The sequence below is a fragment of the Phascolarctos cinereus genome, unplaced genomic scaffold (assembly GCF_003287225.1).
Source record: "Phascolarctos cinereus isolate Bilbo 61053 unplaced genomic scaffold, phaCin_HiC Scaffold_3;HRSCAF=262, whole genome shotgun sequence".
Lineage (NCBI taxonomy): Eukaryota > Metazoa > Chordata > Mammalia > Diprotodontia > Phascolarctidae > Phascolarctos > Phascolarctos cinereus.
This window is the reverse complement of record NW_027555736.1, coordinates 153,910,398-153,934,161: the sequence shown is the minus strand read 5'-3', so window position 1 is coordinate 153,934,161 and position 23,764 is coordinate 153,910,398. Positions and strand designations below refer to the sequence as shown.

The 23,764-nt window shown below is 39.3% G+C and overlaps 1 protein-coding gene across 2 annotated transcripts in view; it reads right to left on the bottom strand.

Annotated features, from left to right (window-relative positions):
* Positions 1-23,764, bottom strand: part of MYO1E (myosin IE) — a 236,524-nt gene that overhangs the window by 51,666 nt on the left and 161,094 nt on the right. For both annotated transcript variants that reach the window (XM_020981944.2, XM_078151237.1), the window contains exons 17-19: positions 21,570-21,676; positions 11,747-11,845; positions 6,933-7,077 (exon numbers count right to left, since the gene is read on the bottom strand). In XM_020981944.2, coding sequence (XP_020837603.1) covers positions 6,933-7,077; positions 11,747-11,845; positions 21,570-21,676 — 351 coding nt within the window. The remainder of the gene's footprint in view (positions 1-6,932; positions 7,078-11,746; positions 11,846-21,569; positions 21,677-23,764) is intronic.

Here is a 23,764-nt window from a genome sequence, read left to right as displayed (position 1 = left end):
AGAAAACTGAGGTTCTAAGACTTAGTTATTTGCCCAATATTGCACACATAGGTAAGTGGCAAAGCTCTGATTTAGATCCTGGTCTTTGGACTCTAACTCCAATATTCTTTCTACTGAATCATGCTATGAGGGAAAGGAAAGGGAAGAGAAGGAAAAGGGAATCAGCATTTATTAAGCACCTACTATGTGTGTTAGGCACTATGCTAAGTTCTTTACAAATATAATTTCATTTGATCTCTACAACAACTCTGTGAGGTATGTGTTCACTTTGCAGTTGAGGAAACGGAGGCAGACAGAGGTTAAGTAATTTGCCCAGGATCATATAGTTAATAAGTGTCTGAAGCTAGATATGAATTTAGAATTTCTTGACCAAGCATTCTTCTGTCCATTATGCCACTTCACTGCTTCTAATATACAAAAATGGATTTTTTAAACATTTCTTTGGATTTCACTGGTTTAATTAGTGGCATGAATATTCATCTAATCTCCCATGACAGAAATTTTGGTGTTCTCATTGACTCATTCTCTCTTGCTTGTACTATCTAGTAGGTTGCCAGGCCCCACCCATTTTACCTCCTCAGTATTTCTTGTTTCCTTGCCCAAGTCTTCATTCCCACTGTTACCACCTTAATATACTACCACCCATTTGGGGTCTTTATTTCTTTTGGGGGGGAGGGGAAGGGCAACTAAAGTTAAGTGCCTTGCACAGGGTCATATAGCTATTAAGTATCTGAGACTCGATTTGAACTCAGGTCCTCCTGACTCTAGGGCTAGTGTACTATCATACACTGCACCACCTAGTTGCCCCTCAGCTGCAGTCTTTTAGTGTCACCCTGACAACTCTTTCATCTTCACTCTCTGTCCCTTCAATCCACCTGTTGTACACACAGCAGACAGGCATCTTCTTTACATTGAGATCCAGTCATACCACCCATTGCATGCAACCAAGACCTGTTAATTACGCCCTACTTAGCAAAATTAAAACTCCTCTGTCTGGAATTCACAGCAAGCATCTCTTCAGAGCTAGAAGGAACCTTAGAGGTCATCTAGTCCTGCTGCCTCATGTTAGAATTAAGGTAATTGAGGTCCATAGAGGTTAAGTGACCTACCCAAGGTCACAAAGGTTCTTGAAATTCAACCCAGATTATCTGGTTCAAGAATTCAGTGAAAAAGTATTTAGTGCTTTTCCGGTGCTGAGAGGCTGAGTAGTATAGTGCATAGAGAGCTGAAATGGGAACCTGGGAGACCTGAGTTCAAATCCCACCTCTGATACCTACTGGTTGTGTGACACTTGGCATCCTAGGCAATTCTTTAAAATTATAAATTGTAGAGAAGATGTCCACTTGCACTGGTAGAGGGAGTTGTCTATACCAGTGTTCAGTTCCTATTACCCACCATGTGTTAGGCACCGTGCTTCATGATCTTTCTGCCACTCCCTATACATACATACATACATATACATACATATATATATATACGTGCATATATATACATACATATGCATATATATATATATCTATGTATGTATGTATATATAGTCTACACTGCAATTTTCTGAGCTTTCCTGTTATCTTGGCTTCAGTCAACTACTCCACTATGTCTAGATATTCTCCTTTGCCCCTTCACCTGTTGAATTTTTTATCCATCTTTCAAGCCCAACCAAACACCTTCATGAAGCCTTCCTTGATGCCTTCAGAAGGTAACGACTCCCTTCAACTTTTACCTCACCTAGGTTATCTTTTATACACACTTGTTATTTTGAATTTTATTTCTCTATATGAAATATCCAGCAGGAGTATATTGGGATAATATGCAGTGGGTTGGCCTTGGAGTCAGTTAAGAAAGCCTGGGTTCAAGTTTTGCCTTTGACATGTATCACTTAACCTCCTGGTACCCCACAACTGATAAGACCACAACTTATAAATGAGAAGTCCAATAGCAATAATATAACCATTCTAGATCCTTTCTGCTTCTCCAAACAACTAAATCCTGTAAGTTCCATGAGGGTATAGACTTATACCTTTTCTCTCTCAGATAAATATTGGTTGAATAAGTTGAAAAGAATCCTTGGAAACTACTGCCCATACACAAAAAGATTGGTTGAAAAGGGGGGGTCATACCCACACTCAATGTACTCCCTCTAACGCCCAGGCCATCTCAATGTTCTTACACTTTTCTTCCAAGCTTAATATGATTACATGTCCATAACAAAACACGGGACCAAAATCCCATGAAAATCAAATAGGAAGTGAGAGTTTGCTTGTATGCACTGGTTTATCTACCCTATTTCTTAGGTGATCTCAGTTCATGTTAGTTGTCCAAAGTAATTGTCTTTTCAAACAGTGTGATAAGAGAGTATTTCTTATCCCATCGAGCATTTCTGAGCAAATATATTTAGGTTTTTTCTGCTTTTGGAATTATTTTGGGAGTACCAGAGAAAAGACAGTAGTGACTCACAAAACAGAACAAAGAGGCTACCAATTCACAACTGCTTAGAGGCTGTTGCAATGCCAAATGAGATCTTTCCCTCCAAGATCAGCTCAATTTTGTATTGCTTGCAAAAAAACCCTGGGATTAGAAACCAGGATGGTTAGCAAAAGGAAAAATACCCCCATCTTTGAGCTTTACTGTCCAATGTGGCTTCTCAAAGCAAACAGATCATTTTGCACATTCAGCAGAGTCACTACAAGGGCCAAGGCTAAGTCACATGGTGAAAGAGCATTGAAAGATGCCTTTGCAGCAGCACCTGGGGGCCAGGGACTGAAGAGTGTGTGCACAAGCTCAGGGTGGGAACCGGGGTGTTCAGGTGATGCCAGTCACACAATTGGGGAGGATAAATGAAAAAGACCCTTGGAATTTTGGAGCTGAACCTCCTAATTCAACAAAGGAGTAGAGGGAGGGAGAGATAAAAGGGCATTAAAACGTGTTGGCTGTTTTAATTACATAGGAAAATCTGCAAGTTGAAAAGCAAAAGAGGATCTAGAACTACAGAGGATGTTCTGCATTGGACCAATAAATCAGTTGGTCCCATTTTAGAAAAATTGGAGGAAAAAAAAACAGGAACTGTTCTGTGGGTTGCTTAATGATATGTGACGCAACATTTTAATTTTAAATATAGAAGTGAAGTCACTGCACAGCTACAAATAACCCAAAGTGCAAAATGCTACCACATCCTTTTCATAAATGGATTTTATCGATGTGTGACATTTAATTTCATATTTTGAAGGCCAAGAGACAGATGTTCTGAATTGGAACAAAAAGCCATGAAAATGCTCTGACCCCTTAGCCTTAGGAAGGCATCGAAAAACCCGATGAAAGATTCTTGGATGTATCAAAACCAACTGCACAAAGACATGATTAAATATTAACATGACTTCCGTGGCATTCTCCTAGGCTGTTACTACTTAAAGGCAGACAAATGAGGCCTTGCCAAGCAAAGATCCAACTTGGTGCAGCCCTCACCTCACAACCATTTTTTCTCCTCTTCTGAAAACATTGATGATTGTAAATTTTTTTGGCTCCCTTATAATAATGTAAATCAACCTTTAGTTCGATTCAATTCAATAGCCATTTATTAGACAATTATTATGTGTAAGATGCCATACTAGGAATACAAAGAAAAATAGTTCCTGGTCACAAGGTTACGTTACTGGGCAAAAACAATATGGACACAGGTAATTTGAGGAGAAAGAGAACACTAATAGCTGGAGAGTTCAGGGAACTGTACATGGTTCCATATGAGCTGACCCTTGAGTGAAGTCTAAGATGGGGAAATGAGGGACTTCTTTAATGGAAGCTACATATATTAATACTTTGATGGATTTGGGATCTTCCTCCAATGGTACAGATTACAACCCAATATGACTTTTCATCCCACACAACACTTGTCCATATTTTTCTGCCTTTATATTGTAGCTGAGTGGTGCAATGGATAGAGGACTGGGCCTACAATCAAGAAGATCTGAGTTTAATTTCTGTCTTGGACTCTTACAAGCTGTGCGACCCTGGCAGGTCACGTCACTTGTTTGCCTCAGTTTCCTCATCTGTAAAATGGGGATAATAACAGCACCTACTTCCCAGTGTTGTTGTGAGGATCAAATGAGATGATAATAATAGTAAAGCACTTAGCACAGTGCCTGGCACATAGCAAGTGCTATATAAATGTTGGCTATTATTTTTGTTTTGTTTCCTCTTAGTCATTTGCATGTTGTCTTTCCCATTAGAATGTGAGTTTTTTGAGGGCAGACACCATGTTTTTGCTTTCCTTTGTATCTCCAGCACTAAACATAGTACCTGGCACATAGCTAACACTTAAATGCTTGTTGATTGACCAATTGATACTTTATGGTAGATCCTCAATAGGAGTTCACCCAATGTTCTGGGACTTGTCTCTAGAACTCTTAACATTTAATGATAGAAAACACTGGTACGTGGCTGTCTCAACTCATTTTCTAGTCACCCATCTTTCTGATGACATTTTTTACAACACATCTCATTGCAGTTTTTCCTTGGTATCATGTTACAGTGTTCCACCCACTATGCAACACTCTAGTGCCCAGTGGGTGACCTAAAGTTTTAATTCTTCAGAGACCGTCATATTCTGTGACTCATAGCCATGAAGCATTTCTGGAAGAATGATTTTCAAATGATTTTCAAAATGCAGATAGATCTTTGTTGCAGGGAGAAGACTGGAGTCGTTCAAAGCATTGCGAAATGTTCTAAAGAGTTAGCTTTGGGGCCATCTCATAGCCAATGAACAGCATTGTATACTGATGGATAGGCTCTTTGGATGGCCCATTGAATTACTTCATAGTCTGGACAATAGGCATTCTTCATTCACGTGGGTTTTCATGCATGACCAGTTAGACTGAACTTTTAAAAGCAATTATGGGTCTCATTCAGGAGGCTCAGCAATGTTCTAGGGCTTAGCACAATGTGATTGGCAAAGAGGAACATACAGAGGGAAGTCACTGTGTATAGGGAAGCCCTTTTTTATTCAGACCCTTGCCTCAACCTCCTCCTTGATGGGTGATAAACACATTTGGAACACTCATCTTTGTGAGTTCAAATCTAGCCTCACATACTTACTATAGCTGTGTGACCCTGGGCAAGTCACTTAACCCTGTTTGCCTCAGTTTCCTCATTTGTAAAATGAGCTGGAGAAGGAAATAGCAAACTACCTCTTCTTTGCCATGAAAACCTCAAATGGTATCATGAAGAGTTGGACACAAATGAAGAGCAACAGCAGCAAAAGGTCCCTGAGAATTTTAATATTCTCTGATGCTATGACTCAAAAACTGGTTAGTTTCCTTTCAATGTGCTCTAATTAGGCTCTTTTCTCCCCTCAGACTCCATTTTCTAACTCTTTTCCTTTATTGTGTGTAACTGAACCCTTCCTAAGTTCATGTTCTTCGTAAGCTGTAAAACCGGGAAAAGAAGCTCTGCTATCCTAGTAAGAATTTCATAACTAAATGTAATAACCTAATTTCCACATAATTTTTATATGCTGTTATCAAAGGTCTACTTCGTCCAGCTCATGATACAAACACTACTCCTCAGGCGCTTTTCTGGGCTAAGAATCGATTTCTGCTCTAGTCTTCATCCTCCACTTCTTGGAGAAATGGAGAGTACTTCTTCCTACCTATAAAAGCCTTCTGTAAAATAGTTAGGGCAACCTCCTCTAAGATAGTACCCAGAACATAATAAGTGCTTAAAAAATGCTTATTGACTTGATGTCAGTTTGTCATGCTTGCAACAAGTTACTGAGTTCCACCTCACCATTCTGTTTTGAGGCACCCTGTGAATACTGGTGCTAATGATTTCTATTCTTGTCTGGTGACAAATTTCACAAAGTCTGTTGATTTCCTTAAAGGGGATCTTGCAGATCATGGGGGTGCATTAAGGGACCCTGGGGCCAAACTGTCTGAATTTTGTCACTTACAAATTCTCCAACCTAGAAATTTTTTATTCATTCAAAGTTGCCCTTGATGATTTGGTGACCATGTTAGGCTTTCCCCCATAGTGGGTAATTTTATATGTCATTATATGTGTAAAGTTTATAGATAGCTCTAATATAGAGCTAACTTCCTCATCAGAAAAGACAGAATTCTCTAAACTGGTACATTGAGATCTGACAAGTGTGAGAGCTACAAGACATTTATGCTTGACTGGGTTACTTGCATAATGAGTATTTCTACCAACCTAATCATAAGTGCTTCTATCCCTGACTTTTTTTGTTCCCCCATGAATCAAAAACCAAGTATTTATTCAGTGCCTACTATGTGGTGTCAGGCAATGTGCTAGGTCCTGGGGATACAAAGGAAACAGTGAAACTGTCTTTGCCCTCAGAGCTTATACCGTATCAGGAGAAGAGAAACGTTTTTACATATATGTAAAGAAAAAACATACACAAAGCAAAATCAAAGTTAATTCAGTGGGGGCCATGAGGGATGAACGTTAGCAGGCAGGAAGAGATGGCATCAGCAAAGGTCTCATGCAAGAGATAGCATTTGAAGAGACCTCTGACAGAAGACCCAAAATGATATAACACCACAATAAGTACTCCCTCTGCAACTTTTTAACAAGCCATTCACAGGTGCACTAAATCCGTTAGCTTTGTGTGCTTCCAAGAGTATAAACACATTATTTATCAACAACCTTACTTTTTTCTAAAGGTTCTTCCTTCCTTCCCGTGTTGACATGTTGAAATAGTCCTGTGTGCCTTAAATTCTCTAAGCTATGTGGATATGTTGTTGTCTAAGCATTCTATGCTTTGCTCAGCCATCTGGGAAGAGGCATAGGTATGTGCCAAGATGTGTGAGTACCACCAACAATGATTTAGTGGTCATTTGGGTTTCCACAAGTCTTCTTGCCTGGATGGCTAAGAAGTCCTTCTGTGTTCAGCCAAGTCACGTTCAACAATACATACTTACAGATTCAGGGGCTTTGATGAAGACTTTGTTTCTTCCAAGTTGGAATTGATCAGCATCCATGTTGACTGACTGCAGCAAGTGAAGGACACCTTGCTTCTCATCTCCTTTCCATGATGGCCAAGTGGCTTTGGTCAGAATAGCATATCTGAGGCAATTGAGGAGAAAACATGGAGAAAGAACTCAGAATTTTATGGGCTTTCCCAAGAGAAGGAGGGCAGGATTCTTGCCCCAAATGTTCCCAGGGCTCAGTGGTGACTGCTGTTGCAAGAACAGCTGAGAGACTTGGGAGTCCATTAGAATGGCTGGGAAAATGCGTACCTGGAGCATGTTAGTAAACACTTTGTTGAAATAACTATCAGTTTTAGAGCTACACATCTCCTTTCTATCTGAGCATTTCTTTCTTGAGCCTCTGAAATCTATTTTCTAATTATCTAATTATTTCCCCCTCCCCCATGACATTCTTAAAGCACCACCAAAGAATTTTTATTTTTTTAGGGGGGCAAATCTAAAAGTTTTTTCTTAGTTCCTATGCTACTTCTTGGTAGCACTTAGCCCACCATTCTTTCTTGTAATGCTGTCTTCCCTTGACTACTGGGCATTTGATGTCCTGCTTCTTTTCTTTTGTCTCTGTCTCCTTTTGTCTCCTTTAAGTGACTAGTTAAGAGTCTGAGGCTGGATTTGAAATCAGGTCCTCCTGACGCCACGTCCAGTGCCCTACCTATTGTATCCCGTGGGCCCTCATTCTTCATATTCAGTATTCCTTATGGCATAGCATATTTTTCTATGGTACATTGTGTTTTATTCACATGCCAATATTTATTTAGCCATTTCCCAATCATTAGACACATAATTTGTTTCCAGCATTGGTTTTCTTTGCTATTACAAGGTCATGCTGCTAAGAATATTTTTCTACAAATGAATCCTTTTTTCTGTCTGCTTTCCTACTTAGAGACTTCAGGTTTAAAAGGTTTGGAGATTTTTCTAACTTCTGTTGCATTTTGATGACTTTTATTATATTTTACATTGCTTTACAAAATGGCCAAATCAATCCATATCTCCAGCAGAAATAAAGCATTAAATTGTCACTTTTTACCATTTCTGGTATAAGTAGACTTCAGCATATCATCAAGGAAGAATACCACATACGAGAGTAAAGGATGTCATTAAAGAATTGTATGATAAGAAGAAGAGAAGATGAGCAGGCAAGGGGCAAGTGTGAGAGGTCACAGATGGGCAGCCAGAGTGTTCCACTGATCCCTTCTCACTCTTAGGAGAAATAAGAAAGGCCTCAAGCAAATTGGATGGACTCTGCTGGGCAAATTTTTGAACACCTCAGAATTGCTTTACTATGGATCTCTATATTCCCCTCCACTTCAATTATCAACACTTTTTTCTAAGCAATTATTGATTGTTTGGTGTTCTCCTTTTGAGAATCCCATTTTATATCTTTATCTTTTGACCATATCTTGGAGAATCGGTCACATTCTTTAAAAATTTATGTCCATTCCCTGTAGATTTCTCACTGCATTCAGTGTATTGACATAAAGAATCCCAGGAACGTTTGGAGAATCCTGCCACCAAGTAGGAACCCATCCTCAATTTTGAGTTCTGAATTCTGGGAAGGATATCCTTCCATTAACTGCTGAACATTTTAGTTTTATGCATATATATGGCCACTTATTTTATATCACAATATTGATTTTTAGTAGATCATTGAACAAAATTATTTCCATGGTGACATCCATCATAGGATCCTAATGTTGATTTACATATGCATGGGAGACATCTCATTAATACCTTTAAGGCTAAATTTTGTTCTACCAATTCAAATGCTTTTGAAAGAAAAAAATCAACAAATAATAGATGACATGGTTGGATTTATATTCTTTGCACCTCTGGTGAGTTGTGAGACTGTGGAAATGTTTGCTGTAGAAAATCATCAGCAAAGGTCTATCTGTTTTCCTCTCATGTTTTCATCAAGGTTACCCTAAATGTATGTAAAGATCATCCTCAAAAAGATTTTTTGGGATAATTTATCTTCTGGATTTATTTTATTTTTTAAAATTAATGTTTTATTGATGCCCTTCTTTATAATGATGAAAAACAGTTAAGTAAAATCAACAGACAAAGAAATCATATCTGGCAGCATATGTAACATCCTACACCCTTAATTCCCTACCACTTCAAGGAAATGAAGGAGGTACATTCCTTCATCTTTTCTGTGGGGTGAAGATTGGTCATTACAATCGGGCAGCATTTGGCTTAATTTCTGTGTTTCTTTTCATGTACCTTACAGAACAACTGTAATAATGTGTATGGAAAGAAAACTGAAAGTAAGCCAAACGTTGCCCAATTGTAATGACCAACCAACATATTAGATCCACTGCCAACATTTGAACTCTTCCATATGCAATATACTCTGTGAGGAAATAGCAATGTTACTCAGTGGCAGCAAAGAACTAGAAACGTAGTTGGTGCCCATCAACTGGGGAATGACTGAAAAAAGTTGTGGTATGTGAATGTGATGGGATATTAATGTGACATAAGATAGGACAAGTATGAAAAGTTCAAAGAAACTTAGAAAGACACGTATGAACTGATGCAGAACAAAATAAGCACTAAACTTTCATATCTAAACACCCTTTTGATCCTAAGTCTTTACTTTGAGTAGATATTAGACACTCTCTGTTTAAGCAAATTAGCATAAAAAAGAACAATGAGTTCTCCTCACTAATAAATCTTATAAAATCACACATAAGGCCAGAGGTAGTACCCCTGTGAGTCAAAAAAATCTACCTTGACATGCTGTTCTACCATCAACACAGTATGCTCCCAATATAAGCTGCTATCATCTTTTATCAAATAGCCCACGGTGACATTTCTGCATGAAATGCTCAGAGCGAGGCTGTTGGATAACTTCAGGTAACACACTGTGGACCAGAGGGCCTTTTGAAGCTTGCTGCCCATTTCTACAATTCTTTCGTGATGGATAGGTTGGTTACATAAAATTATTCTTTTACATATGTATCTAAATGCAGTTCAAAGATCTACCCATTTCATGGAAATTGACAGTTTCTTTGAAGTGACCCCTCCCAAATTTCTATTTGTTTATTCTCATAATCAAAGCTTTCATCATCAAAGGCCTTGTTTGTTTTTTGAAACTTTATGGAAACTGTTCCAGTGAAAAGGCAGACTTTACTGGTTAAAAACTTCTCACCCTGCCAAGAGTATGTTGAGTTACCTCAAATACTCCAGAAAACCTTTTAAATTCATGGTGGTTGTTTCACATTTGCACAAAACCAAAGGCATGTTAGGAGTCTGAGCACTTTACTGGGGATGAGGAGTTGGTCCATTTTCCATGTGGATGTTAAAGAATCATAGATAATCAGAGTAACGGATCTCAGAGCTCTAGCACTATAGATCCAGAGCTAGAAGGGACCAGATCACTCATTTAGGGCCAGAGAAGTTAAGTGACTTGTCCAAGGTTACCCTGCTAGTCAGTGGGTGGATCCCATACTAGAATCTAAAAGCAACAAAAAAAATTTTAAGCATCTACTGAGTCTAAACAAGATGTAAAGCTTACCTCATATCCTAGATCAGCTACTTGGATTTCCTGCTCAATTAAGCAGCTCTCACTATATATAATCCAAACATTTATGCTTGTAAATGTCTTCCATATTATGTATACCTGGCATGTCATTAGCCATCCATTTCCCAAGTGGCCATTCATAGGAAGTGGCCACTATGTGGTTACTATTAATTTCACTCAAAGATTAAAAGATGCAATCTCCACCCTCTTTGCCTTTTTTTTTTAACCTCAACTGACATTTTATGCTAGGTAGTTTTGGTCATCTTGCCAGGTAGTCTTGAACATATGATACCAGAAATAGAACACGAGCCTGAAAGGAAAAATGGTCTTCTAGGAAGCATTGGGTTTCAAAGGCTGGAGCTGAGCCTCTCCAGAGACTTCTAGTAATCTCTTGCATCATATCTTTGCATTCTTTTTTCAGGTCACTAGAACTGATTACCTGGAACTCTATCCAGGAGAATACTAGGGTCAGAACATGGGCTACATCACAAGGTACAGTAAGAAAGGAGATTGACTAGATACTCAAAGTGTGACAAAACCTAAAATTAGTTTCACTTAGGGCAGAGGTCACACTGAATTAAAGTCAGAACTATACAACAGCTGCAAAGAAAGAATCATAGTTTTATTATTCTTATAAACAACCTGACAAAGTAGCAGTCCTGTCTGAAATCTGAAGTGATGCAGAGATAACCATTGGTAATTAGGGCATCGACTATCTTCCATATGTGCTCTTCAGTGGCTTCCCTAGATTCCTTCAAGTCCCAGTGAAAATCCCACTTTCTCCAGGGAGCTTTTCCCAGTCCCTCTTGATCCTAATACCTTCCCTCTGTTGATTATTTCCTACTTAACCTGCATATAATTTGTACTTACTTCTTTGCATTTTGTCTCCCCCATTAGATTGTAAGCTCCATGAAGGCAGGGACTCCCTTTTGCCTTTCTTTACACAGTGCCTGGCACATAACAAATGCTTACTGACTATTGAAGTAGGCTAAACATTCCTTTGAAACCTTGTTTATACTGTTAACTTGAAGGGTAAATCTTTTTTCCATTCATTACACAAGGACAGACCGGCATAGTGAGGGTAATAATTACAATGAACTCCGATCTTATGATGCTTTAGCAGATTCACAACCTACTGGAAATAGTTTGTGTCCCTATTTTAGCAAAACTTTAGCATCCTATTACAAGACTCTGTCAAAGAGTGGACAGGGATGTCACTTCCTACCTCTGTAAGAATTTCTGGAAGACTCGTCGATAGGCATAACCAGCTCTTCTGACCCGAATATTTTCTTTCAATCCCAGGTATTCCACTTGATGTTTTACCCTGTGAGAAGCAAAAGGACATTTTAAAGTTAAATAGCATCCAAAGGTTTGTATTTCTTAATAATTATTTCCCTTCCATAATAGACTCCTAACTCACAAATGGAAGAAACCATATTGAAACACTGAAGATTGTCTATTTCTGTCCCTGTTTAGACCAACAAGAATGATATATACACCTAGATAAATCTGATTAATCCCATCATAGAATCCCCCCCCCCCCATCTCTCAAGCTGTAACAAAAAGCGTTACATAAATGTGAGCTATTATATTATCTACTTTTGGGGGGTTTGTGACCTGCAATTTCAGTGAGGTAAGTTTCCCCCTGTAGAAACTCCTTCTATTGATACAAACTGGAAACTTTTCTGTAGATTAGAGTCTTGTCTGGGGCAATGTTAATTGATTTGCTTATGGTCTCAAGACTATTATGCATCAGAGTCTGCACTCGAACCCAGGTTTTTCTTCCCCTCATCCCCCTGCCCTGGATGCTCGCCTAATGATTTCCTAAAACATATTTGACTGTATCACCTCCCTACTCAATAAATTCCAGTGGATCTCAACCAATCACCTACAGTATTAAATTTAAAAATCCTGTTTGGCATTCAAACTCCTTCCTAGCCTTACCCTTCTGTCCTCTTTTGCCATTTTGTTTTGTTTTTCACTCGTGTCTAATTCTTCGTGACTCCATTTGAGATTTTCTTGGCAAAGATACTAGAATGGTTTGACATTTCCTTCTCCAGCTCATTTTACAGATAAGGAAACTGAGGCAAACAAGTTAAGTGACTTGCCCAGGGTCACACAGCTAGTAAGTGTTAAGTGTCTGAGGCCGGATTTGAACTCAGGTCCTCCTGACTCCAAGGCCAGAGCTTTATTCACTGTGCCACCTAGATGCCCTACTTCCTATCTTTTGCCTTTTTTTTTTTGGCATGCCCAGTGCCTGGCACATAGTGGGTGCTTAATAAATGCTTACTGACTAACTTTCCTCCTGTCTCTACAGTCTCTCTCTCTCTCTCTCTCTCTCTCTCTCTGATCTCAGACCTATCTCTATATCCAGCACATTTCTTTCTTGGGCTATCGTCCCTCGCCTCCAACAGCACATCCCATAGGCATCTCAAACTCTATATACCCTGTATCCAAAACAGAAGTCATTCTTATCTTTGATTTTTTTTTCTCCTAAACCTCCTCCTAATTATTCTATTTCTATCATGAACACCCACATTCTTCCAAGGTCCTAACCTGAGAGACATCCTTGAATCCCCCTTCTCTCCTCTTTTTCAGTTGACGGGTTTCACCGACTCTTGCTCCACAATCTCTCTTGCATCTGTCCCTTTCTCCACACACACCGTCACTACCAAGGGCCTCATTATCTCTTGCCTGAATTATCACAACAGGCTCCTAATTGATCTCCCTGCCTCTAACCTCCTCCCTTTTCAATCTATCTTACGTACGGCTACCAAAATGACACTCTTAAAAGTGCAGGGCTGAACCTGTTACTTGACCACAAGAAGTTTCAATGGCTGAGCACAGCTTTTAAATCCCTTTGCAATCTGCTCTAGCCTATCTTTCTAGGCCAATTGATTACATATCATTCTTCCTAATATACTACCTGCTCTTGTCAAACTGGTGTCTTTGCGATCCACTATACATGCCTTTCCACCCCAGCTGTGCCCCATGCCAGGAATGTTTTCTCCCTCTTCACTTCTGCCTTCCAAGGCCCAATTCAAAGGCTACCTCCTTCAGGAGGCCTTTCTACACACACCTTAAGTAGTAAATGTCTCCCTCAAAATCACTATATATTTAGTTTGTATACAGCCTGTATTTATTTATCAATGCTATATCTCTGCTTCCCCAGTCCCCAACCTCAGAATACATGGTCCTTGAGGCTAGAGACTATCTCTTGAGTACATTTGTATTTCCAGCACCTAGCATAGAGCTTGGTAGTAATCCAGGGCTTAATAAATGCTTGTTCATTGATTCCTAATTCCAAGGCTAGCCCTCTATCAACTCTACCAAATTTTCTCACAAGTTTTGTTGTGACAATTAAATGAGACAATATTTGTAAAATACTTTGTAAATGTTAAAGCATGACATTAATGTTAGTTAAGCATCATTAGTGTTATATGGAAGGAGCTGATGCCTTTTAACTTTAGTTGACAGATTCTGGACCCAGAATATGAGTTCCTTTTCTGTTTTCCTAACTGAAGTTTAATTTTGATGCAAGTTTGAGGCAACTGTAGCTTTTGGCTATCATCTAAATTTAGAAGAAGACTAATAAAAGCTCATAACTACAAATGCCCACACAAAGTACTTGTGACCAATGCAAATTCAAACATCTTTATGCTGCAAATCCTTTTTTTAGTAACTCTATTTTTCTTTGTGTCAGTACACAACACTAAACTAGCGACATATTTTGGAACATGCATGGAATATAATGGATGCTGAGAAAGTCATCCTAGAATCTACCACCTAATGTTCCACTGGGTAAACCAAGACTATTTATAATAGGATAATAATTTCTCAGGACTTGTATATACACACAGTTGGAAATACCTAGATCATTCTTGTTGCTAATTATATTAGAAGTTGCTGAGGACAAGATGGGAAGAAACAAAGGCACGATCCAATGCGTATCAATGGCTACGTTAATTTATTGATCAGTCGATGGACAAGCATTTATTAAACACCTACTGCATGCCAGGAACTGTGCTTAGAACTTATTATAAAAAAGAAACAATATCAACTTTCTGGGAATTTGCAGTCTAACAGGAAAGACAAAATGGGCATATATAAGTATATACAGAATTGAAGCAAAATGAATGAATACAAGTTGTTTTCCCTAGTAGAAAACCACTTAGGCAGTAGATGGAGCATTGTACATGGAGTCAGGAAAGATCTGAGTTCAAATCCTGCCTCAGATATTTACTAGCTGTGTGACAAGTCACTTAGCCTCTGTCTGTCTCAGTTTCCTTAACTGTAAAATGGGGATGATAATAGTACTTACTGCCCAGGTTGTTGTGAGGATTGAATGAGATAATATTTGTAAAGTGCTTTGCAAACCTTAAAATACTTTATAAATGCTAGTTATGGTGATGATGTAAAAGCTGGCACTTAAAATTTAGGTCTTAAAGGAAACCAGGGATTTTGAGAAGTGGAGCTAAGGAGATGAATTCCAGGGATGGGAGGCAGCCAGGGCAAAGGCAACTGCACCAATATGGCTGGAGTATTGACTGCGTGGAGGGAAATAATGTGTAGGATATCTGTAAGGGTAAGACTGGGCTGGGCCATGAAAAGTACTCTAAATAGTGAGCCAAGAGATTTGGAGGAACAGAGAAGTATCAATGTAAAAAACCCCTTTCTCTTTATTTAATAGTTGAGATTTTAGAGTTCTACTTAGGCAGGAGGCTGGCTAACTTAGTCTCCCACTTTGAATACCAATGTATAATCATTTAAGCTAATGAATTTGTGGGCCACCGATACCATTAGAAGTTAGATACCTGCCTGGAGTCAGGAGGACCTGAGTTCAAATCTGACCTCAGATGCTTACTAGCTGTATGACCTTGGGCAAGTCACTTCACTCCAACTGCCTCCAAAATAAAAAGTTAGAGATCACCTGGTCCAATGGCTTGTTTTATGCATGATGGAACTGAAACTTAGAGAGGTCCAGAGATTAGTCAGTGCTAAGAAGACTCAGGTCTTCTGACTTTAAGTCCAGTCCTGTTCTTGGCATTGGCTGTCCTCCTTTGACTGGAGTGTTCTTCCTGTTCATCTTTGCAGCTTAGAAGCTCTAGGTCAGAGGTAGGGTCACAAGTGGCCTCAAGGCCACAGGTTCCCCACCCCTGCTCTAGGTTCTTTAAAGCTCAGTTGAGGTGCCACCTCCTTCCTGAAGCCTTCTCTCATACTCCCAGATATCAGTACCTCCCTATCAATAATATATATATATATTTTATATTACATATATAATGTTACATATATTATATATCATATTTTATATCTGTACATGTGACATTCTCTGGCTAAATTATAAGCTCCTTGAGAGGAGAGACTATTTCAGATATCTAGCCCAATGCTTGGCACAAAGTAGGCACCTAATTAATACTCATTTGAGAGCTGTCCAATGACATCCATGCACATCATTCATAAGACTTAGCTATTGATATAGAACAGGAGGTAGGAAGGCATTTTCTTAGCAAAATTTTTCAATTTAGGATTTTAATTATTATAATGTTTTTTTCAGTTCTTCTAACAGTTAATAAAGGGGCCTTCATTTTAAAATGTCCAGGATAAACAAGGTACTTTTAGAAATGTTTGCATATTTAAGAAGCCTATTATAAAGAAACATATAAATGTGACTAAGAATAAGACTAAATAGTCAGAACTGTCCCGACAATTCAGAAAAAAAAAAAAGAACCTACTTTCATCCCCACTATCTGGGTAATGGCAGCTGCATACTCTGACTTTCAAAAGACTCAATTATTCCAATTCAGAGAAAACAAGCTACCATTTTTTCCTATCCATTTGCTCTTACAATCAAATTCAACCACATTTTGGGAGGTGGTTCATTTTAATAGGAATTTCATAATTTCCAAATTTAGCTTCACTTTTCAGATTTTAAGTTCAGGAGTTACCATCCAAAGATGTAAATGGAGACATTCCTTTGGTATAAATCACATGTGGAAGGAGAATATTTTTTAGTTTTTTAAAATCCTTAAAAAAAATTCATTATGATTCACTCAAGCAGTCAAGCAATTTCTGTCAGAGACAAATACTTGGTAAAATGGATTTGCCAATCACATCTCCTGTGAGAGCACCAGAAATCTGTATATATTTTTTTGTAGTCAAGAAGTCAAAGGCAGTCCTGTGTCCAACTCCCAGCAGCAACCACACCACCTTCATGGTAAAGATCGGATGTTTAAAAATGTTTTCCTGTTTGTAGCTTTCTCTCATGTTCACATCTGGGAAGCCCTGGCAACCCTCATTATTCTTCCCTTTGCCACCTCCTTGCCAACATCAGACAGTTTCTAGCAATACCACATTGTTTCAGACTCTGCACTGTTTTCTCCTCCAGAGAGGCGTCCTCTCATCAAGCCTCCCATTAGCCATTAACCTCAAGTAGGTCAAGGCCTGAGGATTGTACTATGGCAGCATTTCAGATTTCAGGCCAAGTGGTTTTGCCAGGATCCAAACAAAAACACATTTTTCAAGGAGAGGAAAAAAAACCCAAACCCACAATGCACAATCTGCATACAATTTCTGGTCTAGGTAACAAGTCTACCAAAAACTAAGCTCTGACTGCATATGGGCACCCAGCAATGCAAATGGCTTTAGATTAGTCACTGACATTCAACACTCCTGTTGTGCCTGCTCATAAGTCATAGGTGAGGGAAGTTAGTTATTTAACTTCCCCAGAGAAGCTGGTGTACTGGAAAGCTAAATAACCATTTGTTCAATAAATACCATGGTAGCAATGAAAAACCAGTTTACTTTCCTAAAGGAAGACAGTTTTATGAAGAAGACTCACGGAGTAAATTTAAGCTACAATCTCAGTTGTCCCATTAACAGTGGCTTGACCCTTTTGAAAGGATAGTGCTGCAGTATTAGGGAATTACAAGATCATTTATTTCTGAGATTCCCTGAGCTATCATTCCATGAGTCAACAATGACCTGGGTTTGAGTCGTGATTCTGAGGAAGCTATGTGGTACAGTAGATAGTGCTATAAGTACATGCAGAATAGAAGCAAAATGAATATGAGGTCATTTTCACTGGTAGCGAAGCAGTGGGTAAAATACTAGCCCTGGAGACCTGAGTTCAAATTCAGCCTCAGAAACTTACCAGCTATGTGATCTTGGGGGAAGTTACTTAACCTGTACCTGCTTCAGTTTCCTTAAGTGTAAAATGGGGATAATAATAGCACCTGGGTGGAGGGGGGGGGAGGCAGAGCTAAGATGGCAGAGCAAAAAGCAGTGACTTGCTTGAGCTCTCTCCCAAACCCCTCCAAATACCTCTAAAAAAATAATAGCACCTACCTCCCAGGGTTTTTGTGAGGAACAAATGAGATAATATTTGTAAGGCATTTAGCACAGTTCTTGGTACATGTAGGCACTGAATAGATGCTTATTCTCTTAACCCTTTCTTCTTCCTTGTTCATGACTCCTATATATCTTACCTAAAACTGCCTTGTGATAGAGAGATGACTGAGGGTGTAGGGTGGACCATATCAGTTTGGACAGTTCTCTTGCTAGAAATTCTTAGATTGAAAATGTTAAATGAATAAAAATTGTTTCTGTTTCTGGCTGACATGTCTAAAACAGTGAGTACATTATTAATATTTTTTCTTTGACAAATGCCAATGGTGATTATTTTCTTCTCTTCTCTGTCTTCCCCTGACCCACCAGGAGAGGGAGAATAGTCAGAAATGGAGTATGCTGGTGCTAATCTAGCACAAATCCAGCGGGGGTAGTGAAGGGTGTGTTGGCTGTCCCGGGTTCAAATTCCAGCTCGGCCACTGTTTAGTTGGACAGTCTTAGGCAAGTCACCCAGCCTTTTTGAGCCTCATTTTCTCCATCAGCCAAACAGGGACAACAAATAATTCTAAAATGGTTACCATATTATAGGATTGTTTGGGGATCAAGTGACATGATGTATATAAAGTGAATTATAGCCTCATATGCAGTATAAAAATGTTATTTCTTGGGGCAGGTGAGGTTGGGGTGGAGGGAAGAGAGAGAAGTAATGCATTCTTATCCTGTATGCTATAAGCTCCAGCCTCACAGTAGCCAGAGGAAGGGAATCTGGCTGCATGTGATGGATGATAATTCTCCCATCCATCTATTCAAGAAATAACCCTAATTTGAGGCGAGGACATAAAAAATGGAACACAGGGAGAATTTTCTTACTTTGTGTCTCACCATACTAGAACTCTCCTGGCCTTGAAAAGAACTAGGCTTCATTTTTTCAGAAAGGAAAACTCAAACCTGAAGTGGTAGCAAAACCACTTATGTTGTAGAATGATGTATTGGAAGAGGTACTACTATTAATAAAGATATTTACTGTATAAAGGCTGTTAAGCTTTCTAAAATTGATGCTCTCTGTTAATTTGTAAGAAGAAGTGGGAGACAGTATGATAGATGGGGAATGTAACATGAACTTTTGGATGAGGTCACTGTATTATTGGCTTTATTTAACTGATTTATTTTGTTATGAGACCCCTCATGAAGTCATAGTAATCTGTAAGGGTTTATAAAGTAAAAAACAAAGCACATCAATAAAACTGAAAGTAAAACAAGTAAAAAAAGTAAAAAAAATTACTTGAATTAAAATAACAACTGATGCTTCCACAGTGTTCAGGTTATACCTGAAGATAAATTTTTTGATATTGACTTACTGATACCAAGAATGGGTGATCATGGGAGGGACGTGATGGAATTTCCTTCACTAGAGATTTCTTAAAGTATGAATAATTGATTCCTAGCTGTTTAGTGTCAGCTTTTTTCACAGGGTTATGAATTAGCAATTTGGAAAATTTTAATCCTAGTTCTATTCCTGACTTGTATGTGACTTAGGAGCCAAGTACTTTATAATAACATGGATTGGACTTGGCGTCAGAAGACCCAAGGTTCATTCCTGGATATTACACTTAAGCCTCTCTAGGCCTCCCTTTCTCCATTTGTAAAGTGGGAGTGTTGGGCTAAATGACCTTTAAGGTCCCTTCCAGCTAGGGAGTGTGCTGTTAAATGTCTAACAACTGACTCTTGCGAAAGAAAAAGTATGCAAAGCCCACTTTTCAATTTAATTTGCATTATTAACTTTTTTCTCATGGCCTTAAGTCTAGACAGTCAATAAAATCATAGATCAAGCCATGATTTGTAGTATCTGCTGATTTCTGAGGCATAAATATGCTAAAAATTTAGAAATGGGCTCAACTGAGTTGCCTTAGTTTGTGCTGCCCCCAGCACAACCTTCCTTCCAACTCTGTATTCTATGATCCTATGAAGCCTTTGTCTCTTCCCTTCTCTCCACCTGCCCTGGTCCAGCCTGGCCTGACAACTAAAGCTAAGTAACAAGCCAACTGATTTTTAGATTAACATAATACATATGTTGTTGTTGTTATTATATATGTGCTTAATATAATACATAACAGGAGGAGGACAATACCTGAGGATTTTTTGGTACTTTTTTCTCTTACTTTTGATGTTTAATTTATAGAATAAAACAAACATTTCCCTAACATAGTACAATTAAAAAAGATGATTGCATATGAAACTGCAAATGCACCATGTACGACCTGCTATTCCTTCCAAAAACACAACAAAGTTATCATGTAAATTTTCCCTCCTTCCCCCCTCCCCCCCCCCACCCCCCCCCCAGTCCCTGCCCCTAGAGATGGGGATTCCAAGACCTAGTGCAGGTGTTCTTAATGGTGGGGTCCATGAATACACACGCACACACACACACACGCACACACACACACACACACACACACACAGACACGCACACAGAGATATATGAATTCACATACATATATATATATATTTACTAACAATAGTTCAATATAACTGGTTTCCTTTATAATCCTATGTAATACATTGTATGAATTTACAAATATTCTAAGAAGGGCTCCACAGGCTTCACCAGCCTGCCAAAGAGATCTAGGACCACAAAAGGGGTTAAGAACCCTTTATTTACTGGCTGAAAATGGGTGCTGTCCTCTAAGGTCTGTGGCGCTGGATGCCCATGACTTCTCACCTCATCTTCCTTCTCATGCCCACTTAGGTTCAGGGTCAAGGGCCTTGAAATAGTTTTTTTTCAGTTGGGCATAATGACTGCATCTTTGAATTACTTCTCAGCACTGTCTGTACCCATTCAAGTATTTTCCATATCCTGAAAAGGACAGGTCCCTTAGAGATATTTATGAGGGAGAAGGATCTGGGCGACTGCAACTATGCATCTGTGTGACATGGGGCTCGTTAAGGAGCCAAGGAAGTGTGGCGAGGGTCTCTGAATGCCATCTATGTTCCCCATCTCTCCCAGAGCTGTTTCCCCTCTAACACAGCCACTCTTTGAACATCAATACTTTCCTTGGATGGGGAGACAGAACATAGAGTATTTTCCCCTTGCTGCTTTTATAAGCAAGCTGATTCATGAGAGCAGAAGTAAAGGACAGCCTGCTTTTTAAACCAGCTCTCAGAGTCAGTGTTTTTGAGGCAGAGCCTAAGCATTATATGCCACATCCTGTTAATGCCTTCAAGGATCTGGGTACATAAAGAATGCCTACACAGAGCTTTGAACTAAATTTAAAACCCATCACGACCCAGTAGTATTATCAAATCTGAGGAATTTTTGTCTCTGGATTGTGCCCAAACTGGTCAAGATCAACACAAAGAATTGCTAATCCAGAGCAGAGTGACACTGCTATCATTTTCAAAGATGGTGGGGCGACTATACAGGTATGATATTGTAAAAATTTCCCCAAAAGCCTATGATGGGCATATGTGGGAGCCATTTCAAACCATCTTTGTGGTAAGATGATAGAATGAGTAGAAGAATGAGCATGTTCTGTGACTCTGTCATAATACACCTTTATCCACACTTAAGCAACAGTCTCTCTCTCTCTCTCTCTCTCTCTCTCTCTCTCTCTCTCTCTCTCTCTCTCTCTCTCTCAACAGTCATGATTCAAAGAAAGTATTGTTTATAGCGGGCTCCCTTCCCCCACCCTTTGACTTCACATTACCTGCTTTCCTCCCAGTCTCTGGATTTTTTGGTCTCATTGGGCTTTATGCAGCGAATATAGTGGGGTGTACATTTCATCAGGGTGCTGACAAGGTCATTGGCTTGTTTCTGGGGAGAAAAGGAATGATACAATTTTAGATGCATAGAAGAGCCCTAATGTATAGCAAATTTCAGATTCTTTATAAGGCATCTTTATGGAAATATTGCTGAGTATAGATGTATGAATATAGCTGAAATTTAATAAGGCATCTGGCACTGTATTAAATCTATTGATTTTTCTTGTTTTTCTCTGCAACACTTCTAGGGCCTTTGTTATGGTCCTCATACCAAACATGATAATGGAACATTTGTACACTTGAATTTTGCACATTTAAGTCATGAAGACATTTCTAGTGATGCGAGAAAAGCCCATTTTCATTTAAAAAACAAGCTGATTCAATATGACAAATATTTAGCAGATGCCTACTGTGAACAACATTCATTGTATAAAACATTGCAGGAGACAGAAGGCTTGCACAAGTACCTGTCCCTACTCTCATGTACCTTCTAGCACAGTGGGGAGAAAGACCTAGACCCAGATAACAATGCTAGATGATAATGCCCCCAAGTGAGGGATAGGTGGCCAATAAATGAAATCTAGAAAGACTTCATAGAGGAGGTGATATTTTGGTTGTTTTTTAAAGGATGGGTGGAAATTTGACAAAGATGGTGAAGGAAAACATTCTAGGTACAGATAGCATCTGGAGCAATGCCTTAGAGGGCAGAAAGCGCATATTATGCTTAGGACTCCAATTTGGCTGAAGGTGATGTGATAGGGAATAGATTGAAATCAGGTTCAAAAAATAGGTTGGTTCCTGACTGTGGAAAGGCTTGAAAACCAGGAACAAGAGTTTAGACTTAAGTTAATTGGTAATAGGGATCCACTAAAGATTTCTTAGCATCAATTGGTTGTTGTCCTTTGTTCTCAAAGAGGACCAAAATGACATTACTATGTTGGGGTCAAGATGCAGTGTGTCCAACTATGGCTGATGAGATCAATTCGAGCTCGGAAGACTCTACCACAGGTCAGACACAAAGAGTCCACATGAACATTGGGAGTGGAAAGTGGTATGGGTGATATCTTAAGTGAGGCAGAGTTGCACAAAGCTGTGGACTCACTCTCTCTTCCAGAGTCATCAGGGTCAAATGGCAAGACAGAAGTCAAGACAAGTACAGATGGCCCAGGAGGCAGTGGATGACCTTGGCATCTCTGAGATGCCTGACCAAGCTCTATGCACCACATAGCACCTGCTTCAGGCCCTTCATGGCCATTGGAACAAATTGTTCTCATCTGCCCATTCCTCCAGGGAAAGTCTTCACATGCTTGGAGTAGATACCCTCTAACTCACCAACCGTTTGAGACCTGTCAGTTACCCTCAACCTAGCTTAGCCTCTCTGCTACACCCCAGTCATATTAGCATTATATGACCAGATCACATGACACAAATTATTAAGGGTAAATGAGTATGGAAAGAATGGAGGCAAGGAGATATGTGAGAATGTTTTTTCTTTCTTTATTATTATTATTATTACTTTGGCTAGGCAATGGGGTTAAGTGACTTGCTCAGGGTCACATAGCTAGTAAGTGTCAAGTGTCTGAGATTGGATTTGAACTCACGGCCTCCTGACTCCAGGGCTGGTGCTCTATCCACTGCCCCACCTAGCCGCCCCCAGAATGTTTTTTCAGCAACAGAATTTTGCAACTACTAGACATGAGAATTGAGGGAGAAGGAAGATTCACAGATAACACTAAGTTTTTTAGCATGAGAGGGCCACTGACAGAAATAATGAAATCAGAAGGAGAAAGCAGATTTGGGGAAAAGATAAGCTCAGTTTTATATGTCATGAATTTGAGGTGCCTGTGACACATCCATGAAGATAAAGACTGGAGATACAGATTTAGGAGTCATGTGACACCTCACAATTCCTAAGGCAGCATGGCGCAGTGCTAGACTTGGGAAGATAGAAAGACCAGGGTTCAGGGGCCAGCTAGGTGGCGTAGTGGATAGAACACTGGCCCTGAAGTCAGGAGGACCTGAGTTCAAATCTGACCTCAGACCAAACACTTGACACTTACTAGCTGTGTGACCCTGGGCAAGTCACTTAAACCCAATTGCCTAAAAAAAGAAAAATAAATTAAAAAAAAAGTCAAACAGA